Source organism: Lepidothrix coronata, unplaced genomic scaffold (assembly GCF_001604755.1).
Source record: "Lepidothrix coronata isolate B3197 unplaced genomic scaffold, Lepidothrix_coronata-1.0 Scaffold241, whole genome shotgun sequence".
Lineage (NCBI taxonomy): Eukaryota > Metazoa > Chordata > Aves > Passeriformes > Pipridae > Lepidothrix > Lepidothrix coronata.
The window spans coordinates 905,125-918,948 of NW_016690421.1; the positions used below are offsets into that span (position 1 = coordinate 905,125).

At 39.8% G+C, this 13,824-nt stretch overlaps 1 protein-coding gene across 3 annotated transcripts; it reads left to right on the forward strand.

Moving 5' to 3' along the window:
- Window positions 1-2,435: 2,435 nt before the first annotated feature.
- Window positions 2,436-12,429, forward strand: RAB23 (RAB23, member RAS oncogene family). 3 transcript variants are annotated; one of them, XM_017834821.1, is made up of 7 exons: window positions 2,436-2,588; window positions 4,784-4,985; window positions 5,846-5,931; window positions 7,736-7,892; window positions 9,425-9,507; window positions 11,305-11,397; window positions 12,251-12,429. In XM_017834821.1, the coding sequence occupies exons 2-7, from the start codon at window positions 4,831-4,833 to the stop codon at window positions 12,388-12,390; spliced, it is 714 nt and encodes a 237-aa protein (XP_017690310.1). In that variant the 5' UTR covers window positions 2,436-2,588; window positions 4,784-4,830; the 3' UTR covers window positions 12,391-12,429. The 3 variants fall into 3 exon arrangements, with proteins under 3 accessions (XP_017690310.1, XP_017690312.1, XP_017690311.1); XM_017834823.1 differs by having other exon boundaries at window positions 2,436-2,584; XM_017834822.1 differs by lacking the exon at window positions 2,436-2,588 and adding an exon at window positions 2,750-3,027.
- Window positions 12,430-13,824: the final 1,395 nt, after the last annotated feature.

Genomic DNA, 13,824 nt, shown 5'->3' on the forward strand with positions numbered 1-13,824 from the left:
AGCAGGATCTTAGGGAGGCGGTGGTCCTTCATCCTGGAGACGTGTCCTGCCCATCGCAGCTGCGTTCTCAGTAACATGGCCTCAATACTTGTGACTGCTGCTTGTTCTAGAACAGATGTATTGGTCACGTAATATGACCAGTGGATGTTTAAGATTGAACGGAGGCAGCGTTGATGGAAGCGCTCTAGGAGACGTAGATGGTGGCGGTAGATGACCCATGATTCAGAACCATATAAGAGAGTGGACAACACTATGGCTTTGTAAACACTGATCTTTGTACTTTTCTTCAAGTGTTTATTACGCCATACTCTTTTGTGGAGTTTTCCAAAAGCACTGTATGCCTTTGCTAACCTGTTGTCTATCTTGGAAAGCAGTAATCACAGCAGAATATACAGGAAACTGTCTGGATAGGAAACTTTGATGAAATGGTATGGCAAAAGGGATTAGCCTGACCTTTTGGGGGTTTGTAAGAGGAAGACAAACTAGAAGGTAGGAATTTGTCTCACCTTTGTACATCTACTACTATAACACTATGATTTGCTTGCTAATTAGGTGTTTCTGCTTACAATATCAAAATACTTCAAAGTGTTCAAAAGTGTGTCACAGAAAGTGATCTAGATGCTGAAAAGTTAGCATTGTGGTAAGTGTCTTAGGGAGCTTGGGATATCTGGTTTGCTGAAGAGAAGTTTCACAGCTGATGTGTGCCCTGGTATCTGCCAATGGAAAAGATATCCAAGAATAGGTGCCAGCCAGTCTCCATGAAAAGATGTAGTAAGATCCAGTGACTTGAATTTTAATTTAGACAAATTTAAAAGAGATACAATTTTTTAGTTGGAAATAAGTCACATTGCTGGCTGATCCCATCACAAGTCATCAAATCATGTATAAGCTAAAGCCTTGAAATCTATGAATGTATCAGTTCCTCCATTTTTCTCTTTTCCTTGTGGCACATGATAAGAATAGTTTCCTGAATATACCCAATATATCCAACATTACACCCAATCCGATATGCTGGAATGGTTTAGCCTCACTGAATTATTGGACCTTGACAAAGAAATATCAGTGCATCGCCAATAGGACAGGTCACAGCACATGTTCTAGCCTTACACTTCACAAAAGCATTACCCAATATATAGAATTTAAAGAACAGAAAATTAAAAACTAAAATTACTTAGTGCCATCACTAAGTTACTGACTAAATCAGGGCACTTAAGACAGGCTATATCTCCTCTAACCTTATAGAGCTGTGGCCACAGGCTCCTTTTCCAGTCAATGGAGAGAAGGAGGAACAGTCTGCCTGGAATACTTGACATCTATCTGAAAGTGAGCAATATCATACAAATGTTTACAATGTAGGTCTTAGGTGAGATGAATCCCAGCCACACACCTCACATTTCTCATGGTAAAATCAGGGAAGTATAATAAGCTACATTTGTAACGTGTTACTTGGTATTAGGCAAGTAACAAAGTTCTCATAATGTTAGGGCTCTCCAATTCAAGGCCTATTGGTACAGAGAAGCCCTGGCATCAGACAGACTGTGAGACTACAAGCCAGTGTCAGCACTAACAAAATGAACATATAAATTTCAAAATAAAAACCATGCACGAAATCTAACAATTCTTTTGGGATGCAGCTGCAAAATGTGCTAATCCAAAAGGTATTTATTTAGACACAGGCAACACTAGTTGACCCTAGAGTGAAGAGGTGGCCTTGGGAAGCACAAGACAGGCATAAAGAGCCCTCAGTTGGGCAGGGCAGGTTTCAGCAACCCACACTTGGCAATATCCGAGTGTTACTCGGCCATACTTGAGTAGCAGGAGGGCTGGGGGGGCACTGAGAGCAGCCACCCTAGCCCAAGAGGTGTGTTCTGCAGCATGAAAAGGGGATTTAGGACAGGGGGCATTTTGTGTCAGTTTAACTTGAAAACCCCCAAGCCAACCAAAACAAGGGAACATCTTCAGATTCTAAGACTATCATGTCTACAGTCATGCCAAAACTTACCATACCCTGTTTTATATAAAACCTGGGCGCTGGCAGACCATGTGCCACGATGATGGGCACACCTTGGTCAAAAAAAGCTACACAGGAACGGCAGCTGCCCTCATTGATAGCCTAAAGAAAGCCTGTGGCTGATCACACTGTTTTCCGTGAAGGACGAGGTGAGGAAGGCCGGCGGATAGGGAGTGGAACAAGGATGAATACAGACAGGGGCCGGGAAGATCAGCCTTGCCCGTATCTTTCCTCAGGAACCCAGACGAAAAAGCAACCTCTCCCTCGCTTCAAGCCCGACTCAGGCGGACAACGACCCTACCGCAAACCCCTGGCAGGAGCCTCCCGGCCAACCCCCACCCGGCGGGGGTCTCGCCGCCGCGGGGGCGGAGGCAGCGGGCAGGCACCTCCCCGAGCGGCGCCCCCGGTCCTGACGGCGTTTCCGGGCGGGGGAGCCGGGATGTGCGTCCGGGTTGGGTCGGCCCCACGGAGCGGTTGCCTCTCGCTTTCTCTCCGTCTCCTCTTCCCTGCCTCCGTCCCTGCACCGCTGTGCCCTCGGAGGGAGCGCTGCCCGCCCGCCCGCTCCCGCAGGCGGTTGGTGAGAGGGGCCGCGGGCGGGGACGGGACCCGGCGGCGGCCGCCGCATCCCGGGCCGGGCGGGCGGGGAGCGGGACCGGGGCCGGGGCCGCGGGAGGGGCCGGGGCGGCCGAGCCTCCGTCCTCGGCGTGGCCCCCGGGCAGGGTCGGGAGGGGGCGGTGGGTGTCTGCGCGGAGACCCTCGGGGGTCTCGTCTTCGCCCAGAATGGCCATACGGACTCCCGGTGCTAACGGGGCTTGCCAGACACTGTAGAAACGGATGTAGGCTGGCGTTTAGTGCAACCAAGGCAGCCCAGAAACGGCGTCTGTCTGGGCGAGCGGAGCGAGGGTGCCGGGTAGCGCAACTCTGCCAGCACGGAGTGCGAGTGGGGGGGTGGGCAGAGCCTTTATAAGGGATGTATTTCCCATCCTTCCAAAGGAGGGTGGCGTGCCTCTTGGGAGGTAAATTTGCCACTCTGCAGTTGCGAAATGTTACTGTGATGATATCCCGGCACAGCAAAACGCGGGGGAAACTTAGCTTTTATCAGATAGGCAGTGATGAAGTTGCAGCAAGTCCGAGGGCAATCAAGAGAGACTTCAGAGCCTTGGAATGACTGGTTAGGGGATCAGGAGTGCAAGTAGTGTTCTCTTCTGTCCTTCCAGTAGCAGAGAATAAAAAGGAAAAAAACAGAGCCTGGTGTTATGGGCAGAATTTTGTGGGTTTGATCATGGGTGGGTCTACACGACACCATGCCTGCTGTCAACACATAGGTTATGCCTGTCTCAAAGTGGGGAAAAGATCTTTGACAGGGGTTAGTAGGACTCACTGAAAGTTTTAAACTGGATTTGAAGGGGGAAAGGAATAAAACCAGGCTCCCTAGAGAAAAGCCTAGGGGAGGCACACCCGTGTTTGAGGGACAGAGGCCCAGGGAGTGGTGGTGAATGGAGTTAAATCCATCAGGCATCTGGTCACTAGTGGTGTTTCCCAGGGCTCAGTGTTGGAGACAGCCCTGTTTAATATTTTTATCGATGATCTGGATGAGGGGATCGAGGGCATCCTCAGTCAGTTTGCAGACTACACCAAGTCAGGTGGGAGTGTTGGTCTGCTGGAGGGTAGGAAGGCTCTGCTTAGGGATCTAGACAGGCTGGATTGATGAACGGAGGCCAACTGTGTGAGGTTCAATAAGATGAAGTGCTGGGTCCTGCCCTTGGGTCACAACAACGCTATGCAGTGCTACAGGCTGGGGGAAGAGTGGCTGGAGAGCAGCCTGACGGAAAAGGGCGTGGGGGTGCTGGTCAACAGGCAGCTGAACATGAGCCAGCAGTGTGCCCAGGTGGCCGAGAAGGCCAAAGGCATCTTGGGCTGTATCAGAAATAGTGTGGCCATCAAGACCAAGGAAGGGATTGTCCCTCTGTACTTAGCACTCGTGAGGCCACAGCTCGAGTACTTTGTCCTGTTCTGGGCCCCTTACTGCAAGAAAGACATTGAGGTGCTGGGACATGTCCAGAGAAGGGTTTAGAGATAAGTCCTGTGAGGAGAGGCTGAGGAAGCTGGGGTTGTTTAGCCTGGAGAAAAGGAGGCTCAGGGGAGACGTTGCTGCTCTCTACAACTACCTGAAAGGAGGATGTAGCCGGGTGGGGGTCAGCATCTTTTCCCAGGCAACTAGCCACAGCCAAGAGGAAATGGCCTCAAGTTGTGCCAGCAGAGGTTTATTAGGAAAAATTTCTTCACTGCAAGGGTTATCAAGCATTGGAACAGGCTGCCCAGGGAAGTGGTTGCATCATCATCATCCCTGGAGGTGTTTAAAAGATGTGGCACTTACAGACAGGGTTTAGTGGTGGACTTGGCCATGCTGGGTTAATGGTTGGACTTGATGATCTTTGAGGTCTTTCCAACCTTAATGATTCCATGCTTTTGTGATTCTCTGCTTCCATTTCTTCCTCATTAAAAAAAAAATATCCACCAAAACTTGAATGAAATATCTTTGCAATAAGCCCAACAAATTATTTTCTATTTCTGATTTTTATTAATTTCTAATTAATAAGTGGCAAATCAAAGTTCGTTAAATAAGTTGCCTGAGGTCACTTAAACAGTCTGTGACTGAGGCAGAAATAAATTGTACTATCTCTATGCATCCTGATGTGTGTGATCACCTTTCCTCTTGCTTTCTATTCACAGCATTTTTATGAACATAATAGCTATTTGCTTTGTTGACAGAATCAACAGTTTCCTGAATAAAGCAGAGAGTTGCCTGAGACACAAAGATGTTGGAAGAAGATATGGAAGTTGCCATCAAGGTGGTAGTTGTAGGAAATGGAGCTGTTGGGAAGTCCAGTATGATTCAGCGATATTGCAAGGGGATTTTTACAAAAGACTACAAGAAAACTATTGGTGTAGATTTCCTGGAAAGACAAATCCAGTATGTATTAAGGAGGTGACATACTATTAACTTTTACTTTTCTCTCTAGTTCTTTCTTCTGTTGTAATCGTGAGATTTACAAAGACTTGGAAGACAAGGCCTGCTGTTTCTGAAGCACAGTAAAGGCAGTTGTTTTCTCTCTTGCACTGTGGGGTAAAATTATATCATTTATTCTCCATCCAAAATTTAAAACTATAAATAAAATCTGGAACCTCTGTCGTACTAAGCTCTTTGACGAGTTTCCTTTGTATTCTACCACGTGTTGATTATTTTTTAAATTTTTTTCAATAATTTCTTGTGGAAGAAGTGAAACTGCTTATGATAAAATGATTACACCAATTTATTAGCCAATGTAGATAAAAATGACTGTGGAAAACAATATTTAATGTCTTTATGCAGTATAAGCAGGTAATACCTAATTATGGTAATAATAGGTAATAGGTAATACCTATTATAAAGTGGAAAATACTGTGGTAATGAGAAGTAAGAAAATCCTATGAATTCTGTAAGCTGATTAAAAAGACAATAGGACCATTCTTCAAGCACCTAAGTTTTGTTTTGATGTCTATATTATTTTTCCTTGTAGAGGGAAATATAGAGGAAGAGGAGGAAAGGAAGAGGAAAATGTAATACAGACCACTTACATCATATGCTCAGTAAAGAGCATATGATGTAATTGAGGGACTGTTTCCATATTATGTTATGAAGGTGAATGTATTAATAGTAAGTTACATGATGTTTAAATCCAGTTAAATTTGACTTGGATTACTTACGCTGTAGATACATAAGTATTTCCATGTCAATTGTTTTGAATTGCTCCTCTTATTGTATTGATCACAAAGCCTTGTTGTTTGTTTCAGAGTTAATGATGAAGATGTCAGGCTAATGTTATGGGACACTGCGGGTCAAGAAGAATTTGATGCAATAACTAAGGCCTACTATAGAGGTGAAAATACCATGTTCATTATTTGGTAGTTGTTGGGGTTTTTAGGTCAGCAGATCTCTGAAATACATAGAATGTAATATGTTTAGTTCGTCTTTTTCAATTCTTAAATATTTTTCCCCTTCGTACAAGATCCTTTTATTAATTATGTACCACTTTATGCAGGATGCTCAATAGTGCCCTTTAGAAAACATGGAATGAAATGAGACAAATATCTGCACAGAAACTGGGCAGAATGTAGACATTCAAACAATCAAATGCAAATTTATATTTTCCCTCTAAAGGTGTTTACTACTTCTGTAAGACACATATTTGTAAATGTTCCAAAAACTTCGTAATTAATCCAAGGGAGAAAAAAATCTACCAGTCATCCTAGAAAGATAGTTTACTAGGCACAGCAGTTCTTTTGCTAGTACAGTCTGCCTTGAATATCTTAACACAAGAGTAATAAGCAAAGTGTATTTACTTCATAAAATAAACTATTATTCATGTCAAAGCAGTTTATCTGTTTAGCCAGTTACAAATTGCATACTTAAGTTTTCTTTGCATATAAGTTAACAATGGTTCTGAAATATTTCTTTTTGGTTTTTTAACATGAGAGAGATGAATGACTTGGCAAAATTCCATTGTTCAGTTCTTGCAAACTAATTGCCTGATGGTGGGGAAAAATATATTGCTATGGTATAAAATCACCTCATTTAGAGATAAAATAATATTTATGCCATGCTGTTTCAGGATGTTGCAATCCTCTGACCTTTTTATATTTCATAAGCAATTTGTCAACTAATGGATTTTTTTTGGTAATAGTTCTAGCTGTAGCTCATAATTAATGATTAAGAGAACTTTGCTTTGTGTCAAAGAAATACAAACAGAACACAGGAATGGGGGATATTTGGTGAAACTCACAGAAAAAAGAAAATTCATACTGATTAAAAATTTTTCATGCTATATGTAATTAATCTGAGATATTCATCACAAGATTATACTACAGTCTTAAAACATTAGCTATCTATTACTTTTACACTTTCTTACTAACTAGTAAATATATTGAAGGCATATAAATAATAAAGCGTCTCAGCATGTGTTTACGTGCAAGGAAAATTAGTTTCTTGAGAATAACCAAGGGCTACTGGACAGTCAGAAGACCACACGCTAATATTTCAGCTGTGGAAGCACCTTCTCAGTATCGATGGGGTTTAACTGTGGTTTATAACAAAACATTTTGTATAATTTATCACAGTCCTCTGATAGAATGAGTATGAATTAGAAATACAACACTTATTTTCTCCAAAAAGCTACTAAACAATTTACTTGAAATAATCACAACTTCATCTGAAAACTTTTAAGTTTTCTGCTTTTCAGAATCCAAATTACTGTACCACAAAGAGTAACATGAAATGTGATTTACAGATACTATGTACGGGAAAAATATTTGCCTTCTGGTCTCCATTAAACTGCCTGGAAAACAGTGAGCAATAAAAAAACCTCCCTTTTCCTTTCTCCAGCCTTTCCACATCCCCTCCTGTTCCTTTCCCCTGCATATATTCACCATGCTATAATTAGCTTTAAAGTTAACAGATCCGTAGCCATCATGAAGAGTAGGAATAATAATCAAAATAATATGGCAATGTATTTTCATTTGGGGAATTTATGACCAGTGGTTTGGCACAAGCTAGAGGGAAAAATGCACTTTATAGGAGGAACTTGAAAAATCCCTCGTATTTTAAATATATTATAATGGATTTTTCTTATTGTTTGTCAGCTGATTTGTATTTACTTGTATTTGTAATTTTCTGTATATTTCTAGGAGCCCAGGCTTGTGTTCTTGTGTTTTCTACAACTGACAGAGACTCCTTCAAAGCAATCCCCACCTGGAAAGAAAAAGTTGTGACCGAAGTTGGAGACATTCCCACAGTTCTTGTGCAGAATAAGATTGATCTTCTTGATGACTCTTGCATAAAGAAGTAGGAGTTTTATCATACTGTTTTTAAAGATCAATATGTGCCCCCTGTATACATGAGTTTTAAAACCAGAAGTCTGTGGGAATTTCTGGTGAAGACTTAAGAGTATCTGCATTGTCCAACCTGTGCCCAGCATCCAGACATGCCCTAGAAGCACAGAGGATGGGTATTGCTGCCCAAGATACTTGGGCAGACGTGCTTGCAAAACTAAGAGCTTTCTGTTTGCTTCACGTCGACTTCTGAAGCCAAAAATAATAGAGGAATAATATAAAAACTTTGGTTGTGCCATGATATGATTCATGCCCCTTTTTTAATTTTTTTTTTTTAAATCAGAAATTCTAAAACTGTAAATTTCCTCTTCTGTTAAAATACACATCTACTTTTAAACTGTGCTGTACACCAGTGAAGGCACGTTGTATAGTTTGGCTAGTGAATACTTGCTAAAACGATGGAGTATTAAACAGGTTGTTTGAAAAAGCATATTAATGTTCTTTATTTCACTCTTTTTTAATTTGTGTTTTGTTGATTTTTATCAGAACATTATAGCTATAGAAATATGTATGTGGTTATATTTTCAAACTGCATGCTGCTGAATCTTTCTTGCTGTTTTTTTTTTTTAAGGTTTTATTATCTGTTCATTCTGCCTTTGTGTGTATGACCAATTTCATTCTTGCTGTAAAATCAGCTTAACAAAAGCTAACTTTTATTTACCACAGCATATCACGTAGAAGGTAGTGCATGGCGAAGTTTATCATTCTCCACTTCCTTTATTTCTACCATCTTCCTGAGAGATTTAAATTATTTCTTCTTTTCTGTTGTTTCCTACACTGGCTTTCTTTGTTATCTGTTTGCTATTGATGGCATGAATCAGCTTCTACTCCCTCTGCAAAGAATACTGAGGATTTTTCAAAGGAAAAGCAAAATTGCATTTGAACTCCTCCATTATTCATGGTATGTCACTTAGGTTTGGTTCTCAGAATACACTGTCTGCCTCAGTAACGTAATCTTTCTGATGATGTGACTTCTCATAGGGAAGTATTCATATGTTTCTTCAGCTTTTTCTTAAAACTTAGCATAAGTTCTTTTTCTTTTCACAGAAAAAAGTAATTCTTGATTTCATCTCTGCACTCATCTGATTGCTTAGCATTCTGCTTCATTAAGATATACTTAAGGATTACTTTTTTTTTGTTGCTTTGACTTTGCAGTGGTAATTGTCCTGATTCTAGTGCTGTTAATTACAGCCTCCTTTCTTTTGAGTTTCACTGACACCTTCAGACCCTTGGGAAGCTTTATTTAATGCAGTCAATAAATACTGAAAAGCGATTACTTTGGGTCATTAAGAAACTCCATGTGAAATACCTTCTTTTTATAATGGAGATATTGTAAAGAAATTAAGGATCAGGTGCTTTTTTACTGTCTTGAGTTTCTCAACCCACTTTGCCATGTTTAACTTATCAGGAAGCAATTCATTTATAAGAATAAGTGCTGACAAGTGAAACAGATAGGGATTTACAAAGTTGTCTTCTGTTGTGCAGTGAGGAGGCAGAAGCACTGGCAAAAAAGCTAAAAGTGAGGTTCTACCGAGCGTCCGTGAAGGAAGACCTGAACGTAACTGAAGGTAGGAGGTGCAGCAGGGGGGGCCTCTGTCCTGCCCCCTGCACTGTGTCCCCCTAGTTCAGAGCTCATCTGTTACTTCCCACATCATTGCACACTGTGGGCAATCCTTTTTATATTCCTTAGCAGCACACCTTAAACATAGCTGGAATTACTTGGTGTCAGTGTGTTAGGCCCATTTCTTTGTGTACGTCTTTCCCTTCTCTCCCACAGTGCATAGCTGCAATATTTACAAGTGCCAAGGTGTTAAGGCTGTTTAGTCCTAATGACTGTCAATAAACACTGAGTTTTTGAAAAAAATGTATGTAGAAGTTCAATTATCACAATATACATATTACTGAACAGATTATTTTGTAATTGTTAATCATGGCTAGGCTTCGCGAATGAAGATTTGGGGAGGGCTCTACCCACATTTTTTACAAGTGTGCTGGTGGCTAAAAAGGCCAATACAGGATAGACACATCTGGTTGCAAAAGGCAACCAGAAAGACTCCTTAGGTGGTATATTCTGTAAGACACGATTCTTTCTGCATTGTCTTTTCTCCTCAAGAGTGATCCTGCGTGTGTTCTCAAAAGAAGCAGCAGCATTATAGATGGCGTGTCTCCAGACCTCCCTATTGGAGGCCAGAGTAGATCAGTTATGTTGATCAATATGGCCAAGGCTGAGATGTTTCAGGGAGTCCTTGTATCTTCTCTTCGGGGCTCCTCTCTTGCGGCAGCCAGTGGCAAGTTCACCATAGAGCAGGATCTTAGGGAGGCGGTGGTCCTTCATCCTGGAGACGTGTCCTGCCCATCGCAGCTGCGTTCTCAGTAACATGGCCTCAATACTTGTGACAGCTGCTTGTTCTAGAACAGATGTATTGGTCACATAATCTGACAAGTGGATGTTTAGGATTGTATGTAATTGGTAATAGTTAATAAATAATTAATATAAGCAATTATTTCATCGCTATATTTAAATAAAGTAAATTAAAAGATTGCATTTTGTGCAGCCTTTTTTCTCCTGATGATATTTTATTAGTTTGCAAGTACCTCTTTTTAATGCATATATTTAATTTCATGAGAGTACTTTTATAATTTTCAGTCTCTGTCTTTTGTGGTGTGGGTTTAAATAATCATGAATTCTAATATCTAATGAATTTTTGTTTAATTATTTAAACTTAATAGCAAACTGAATGTTTCTTCTCTATTAACATCATTCACCTTGAGAAAAAATCTGCAAGAGAAAATGTAAAATGCTTCTGTAGCATCTTTACATGAGTTGAATTACAAATGTAAATAATCATAACATGTATAAGTTCTGAAAATTCTGCTTTAGTTATATATTTTTTCAGATTTCTAGGTCAACTTTTTATTCCTCAATAGAAATGAGGGTAACATTAGTTAATTAGAAAAATGTTGCTGCCAAGTTTTATTAATAGACTTACTTTACATGACTGTTATTATTCTAAGGCTTCTTGCAAACAAAATATATGTATTAAATTCCTACACAACTTAAAAAAATTCCGAGTTGCATGAATTGGAACATTTGGCAATATATATGTGCCAGCTCTTTTATAGGAGTATTGAGGTGCTTATGTGCAAGACTCCAGTGCTGCACACTGTAAGACCTGGGCAGACACTGGACTAACCTGGATTCTGCCCAGGTACATGGGCCTGCTGAGAATCACTCACCAGATTGGGCTAAACCTGTGATGTTGAATGCGCTTTTGCCACTGCAGAATTTTGATACAAATGCGTTATTATTAATATGAAGATTTTAAGCATTCTGTGATGTACCTTTTTTCTTTTTAACATTCCAGTTTTTAAGTATTTGGCTGATAAGTATCTTCAAAAGCTCAAGCAACAAACAGCTGAAGATTCAGAACTAGTACATACAAGCAGTAACAAGATTGGTATGTATACTGTAATAAAAAAAACCCCTGAAACAGTGTTTTGTTCCATCAAAGCTTGTGTTCTCATTTCTTTCCTTATGGAATTAATACAAGGTGAATCAGGATCTAATTATTACCTTCCTATCTTAGGATATCATCTCTTTCCTTCTGTAAAATAACCTTGTGACTCTTAAAAGTTACAAGACTGTCAAACTGATGTATAAAAGTTTCTAGCTACTGTTTGGCGAGTGTCCTTTTATTAAATTCACTTAAACAAGATTGTGCAAGGACTTCAGAAAGGATGCTTGTTGTTTTTTTAAATGTAATTAGTGTTGCTCATCTTGGTGTGGACTTAAGAGACTCACAGGGAAAGAGTCTGGCATGCAATCTGAAGGACTTTTTAAATTGCCTTTTGTAAGGAAACATTGAACTTCTGTAGTCCTTTAAAGCATTTCTGAGTCAGTTTGTTTATTTTCCTTAAAGCTCTCCCTTTTTATTCAGGTCTTTTACTTACCTTTGTATCAGCAAAGTTTCTGACTTTAAAATTGTCATGTTTTTCTTTTATTATATTACTCAACTACCCATAACTTTGTGCAGTTAGTAACATACCCATACACAGATGAGTTCATATACTGCCCTTCAATTACATAGATGCATGCCAGCTTTAAATACTGCCTGGCTAGTAATTGCAACTGCCTCTGCTTCCAATTTAGCTGCAAAATTGACCCAGAAATAGATAAAGCTTTTAAAAAGTAGTGTGTGCATTTGAGGTGCAGTGCTATGCCTTAGCGGGTGTTGCTTCTTAAGTGTTAAATGTATTATGCTGCAGGAAGTAAAGAAATACAAATACTTTTCTTATCTTTAAATTCTGTAGGTGTTTTTAATACAGCTGGTGGAAGTCACTCCAACCAAAATTCTAGCACTCTTAATGGTGGAGATGTCATCAACCTTAAACCCAACAAACAGAGGACCAAGAAAAACAGAAGTCCTTTTAGCAACTGCAGTATACCTTAGACCACTTTTAAAGGAAATAAAGCAACCCAGTGAATTGGATGAAGTTGTGCAATTGAATACAGAATAAAACCAGCTGTAGAGGTATTTTTACCAATGCTTTAGCAAATCTTGTGCCTGTGGGATCCTTTATAGAGGGTGGATTTAAATGAACTTGCTGATGCTGTGGGTTTGTTGTGTGGCGTGAGACACCTGGTGGCAACACACAGAACCTTGGCTGCCTTGGGCACTGTAAAAATTAGGCGAGCTTTTCCTTTTTCAAGGAATTATTTACAGAGCTATGAACTAGATCTTGCTGAATTGCAAAGCACATTTAACATGAGGATAATAAGTACAAGCATAGGTACAGACCGTAACTCTGTGGCCCAAGGTAACATAGCAAACATGCAGCTAAACTTCAAAGAAAACGTTAGAATTTGTTAGTCAGGACACTAAGAAGGTAAATGAAGAACAAAAAGACACTCCTGCATTTTATCCCTGACCATATCAATATGGATTCTGGCAAGTGTGTGCAAGATCCTTGCATTATATATATATGTGTATTAAGGTATATATGTCGACGTTTGGGATGAATATTTAGGCTTGGTTCCAGTGTATGTGTTACTTGGAGATCAGTTAATGATCATAAAATAGTATCTTCCAACTATCCTTTAAAAATGTTGCATTTCAGATGAGGCTTTCCCAGCTGCCACTGGGTACACTGAACTTGCTATACTTTGGGCCTAAAAGCTTAGATTTAAAAAATGTATGGTGCCAAAAATGCTCCTTTTTACCTAATGCTATGCTACAGATGTTTTGTAAGTTTGTTTTTCTCAGTCTTAACAGGTTGAACAAATGACATTAATAGCTACTCAGAAGGAACATAGGTCATATTCTTGTTCAAATTTGATTGTTGTATTCTGTGAAAAAGGAACTTGCAAAGTGGTGTCACAAAGTATTTATCTTATTAGAAAATTTTTTCGTAGATACCATGAACTAAGTTATGGAGGATCCAAAAACTTGCAGCTGATTATATTAATGAGACATTCTTGAATGTTGTCTCAGATTCAAAGCTAGCTGCTGGTTAAGGAAATCTAATTCTGCAAGATCAGAGACATGGCAAAAAATTTTCAAAGTGCTTCAGTAATTTTACAGAATTGATTCAGATATTTAGGAGCCCAAATGTAATTTAAAGTTATTTGGGCTTAGGGTCCTAAATCACTACGGTGCTTTTAAAAATGCTAAGCAAGATACCTTTTATTTAGCAAAGATAAACACTTTATAATCGTCTTCAAGAGCATGCATGCCTTTTAAAAACTATCCATTTTGTTTACATGGTTTTGTATGGTATGATATAATTTTAACTTTCTAAGATTTCTACAACAAGTCTGCCACTGACAAATGCAAAATATGCTGCTTAAAAAAATCAGAGTTTTAATAGTTTTTTAAATGGTGTAT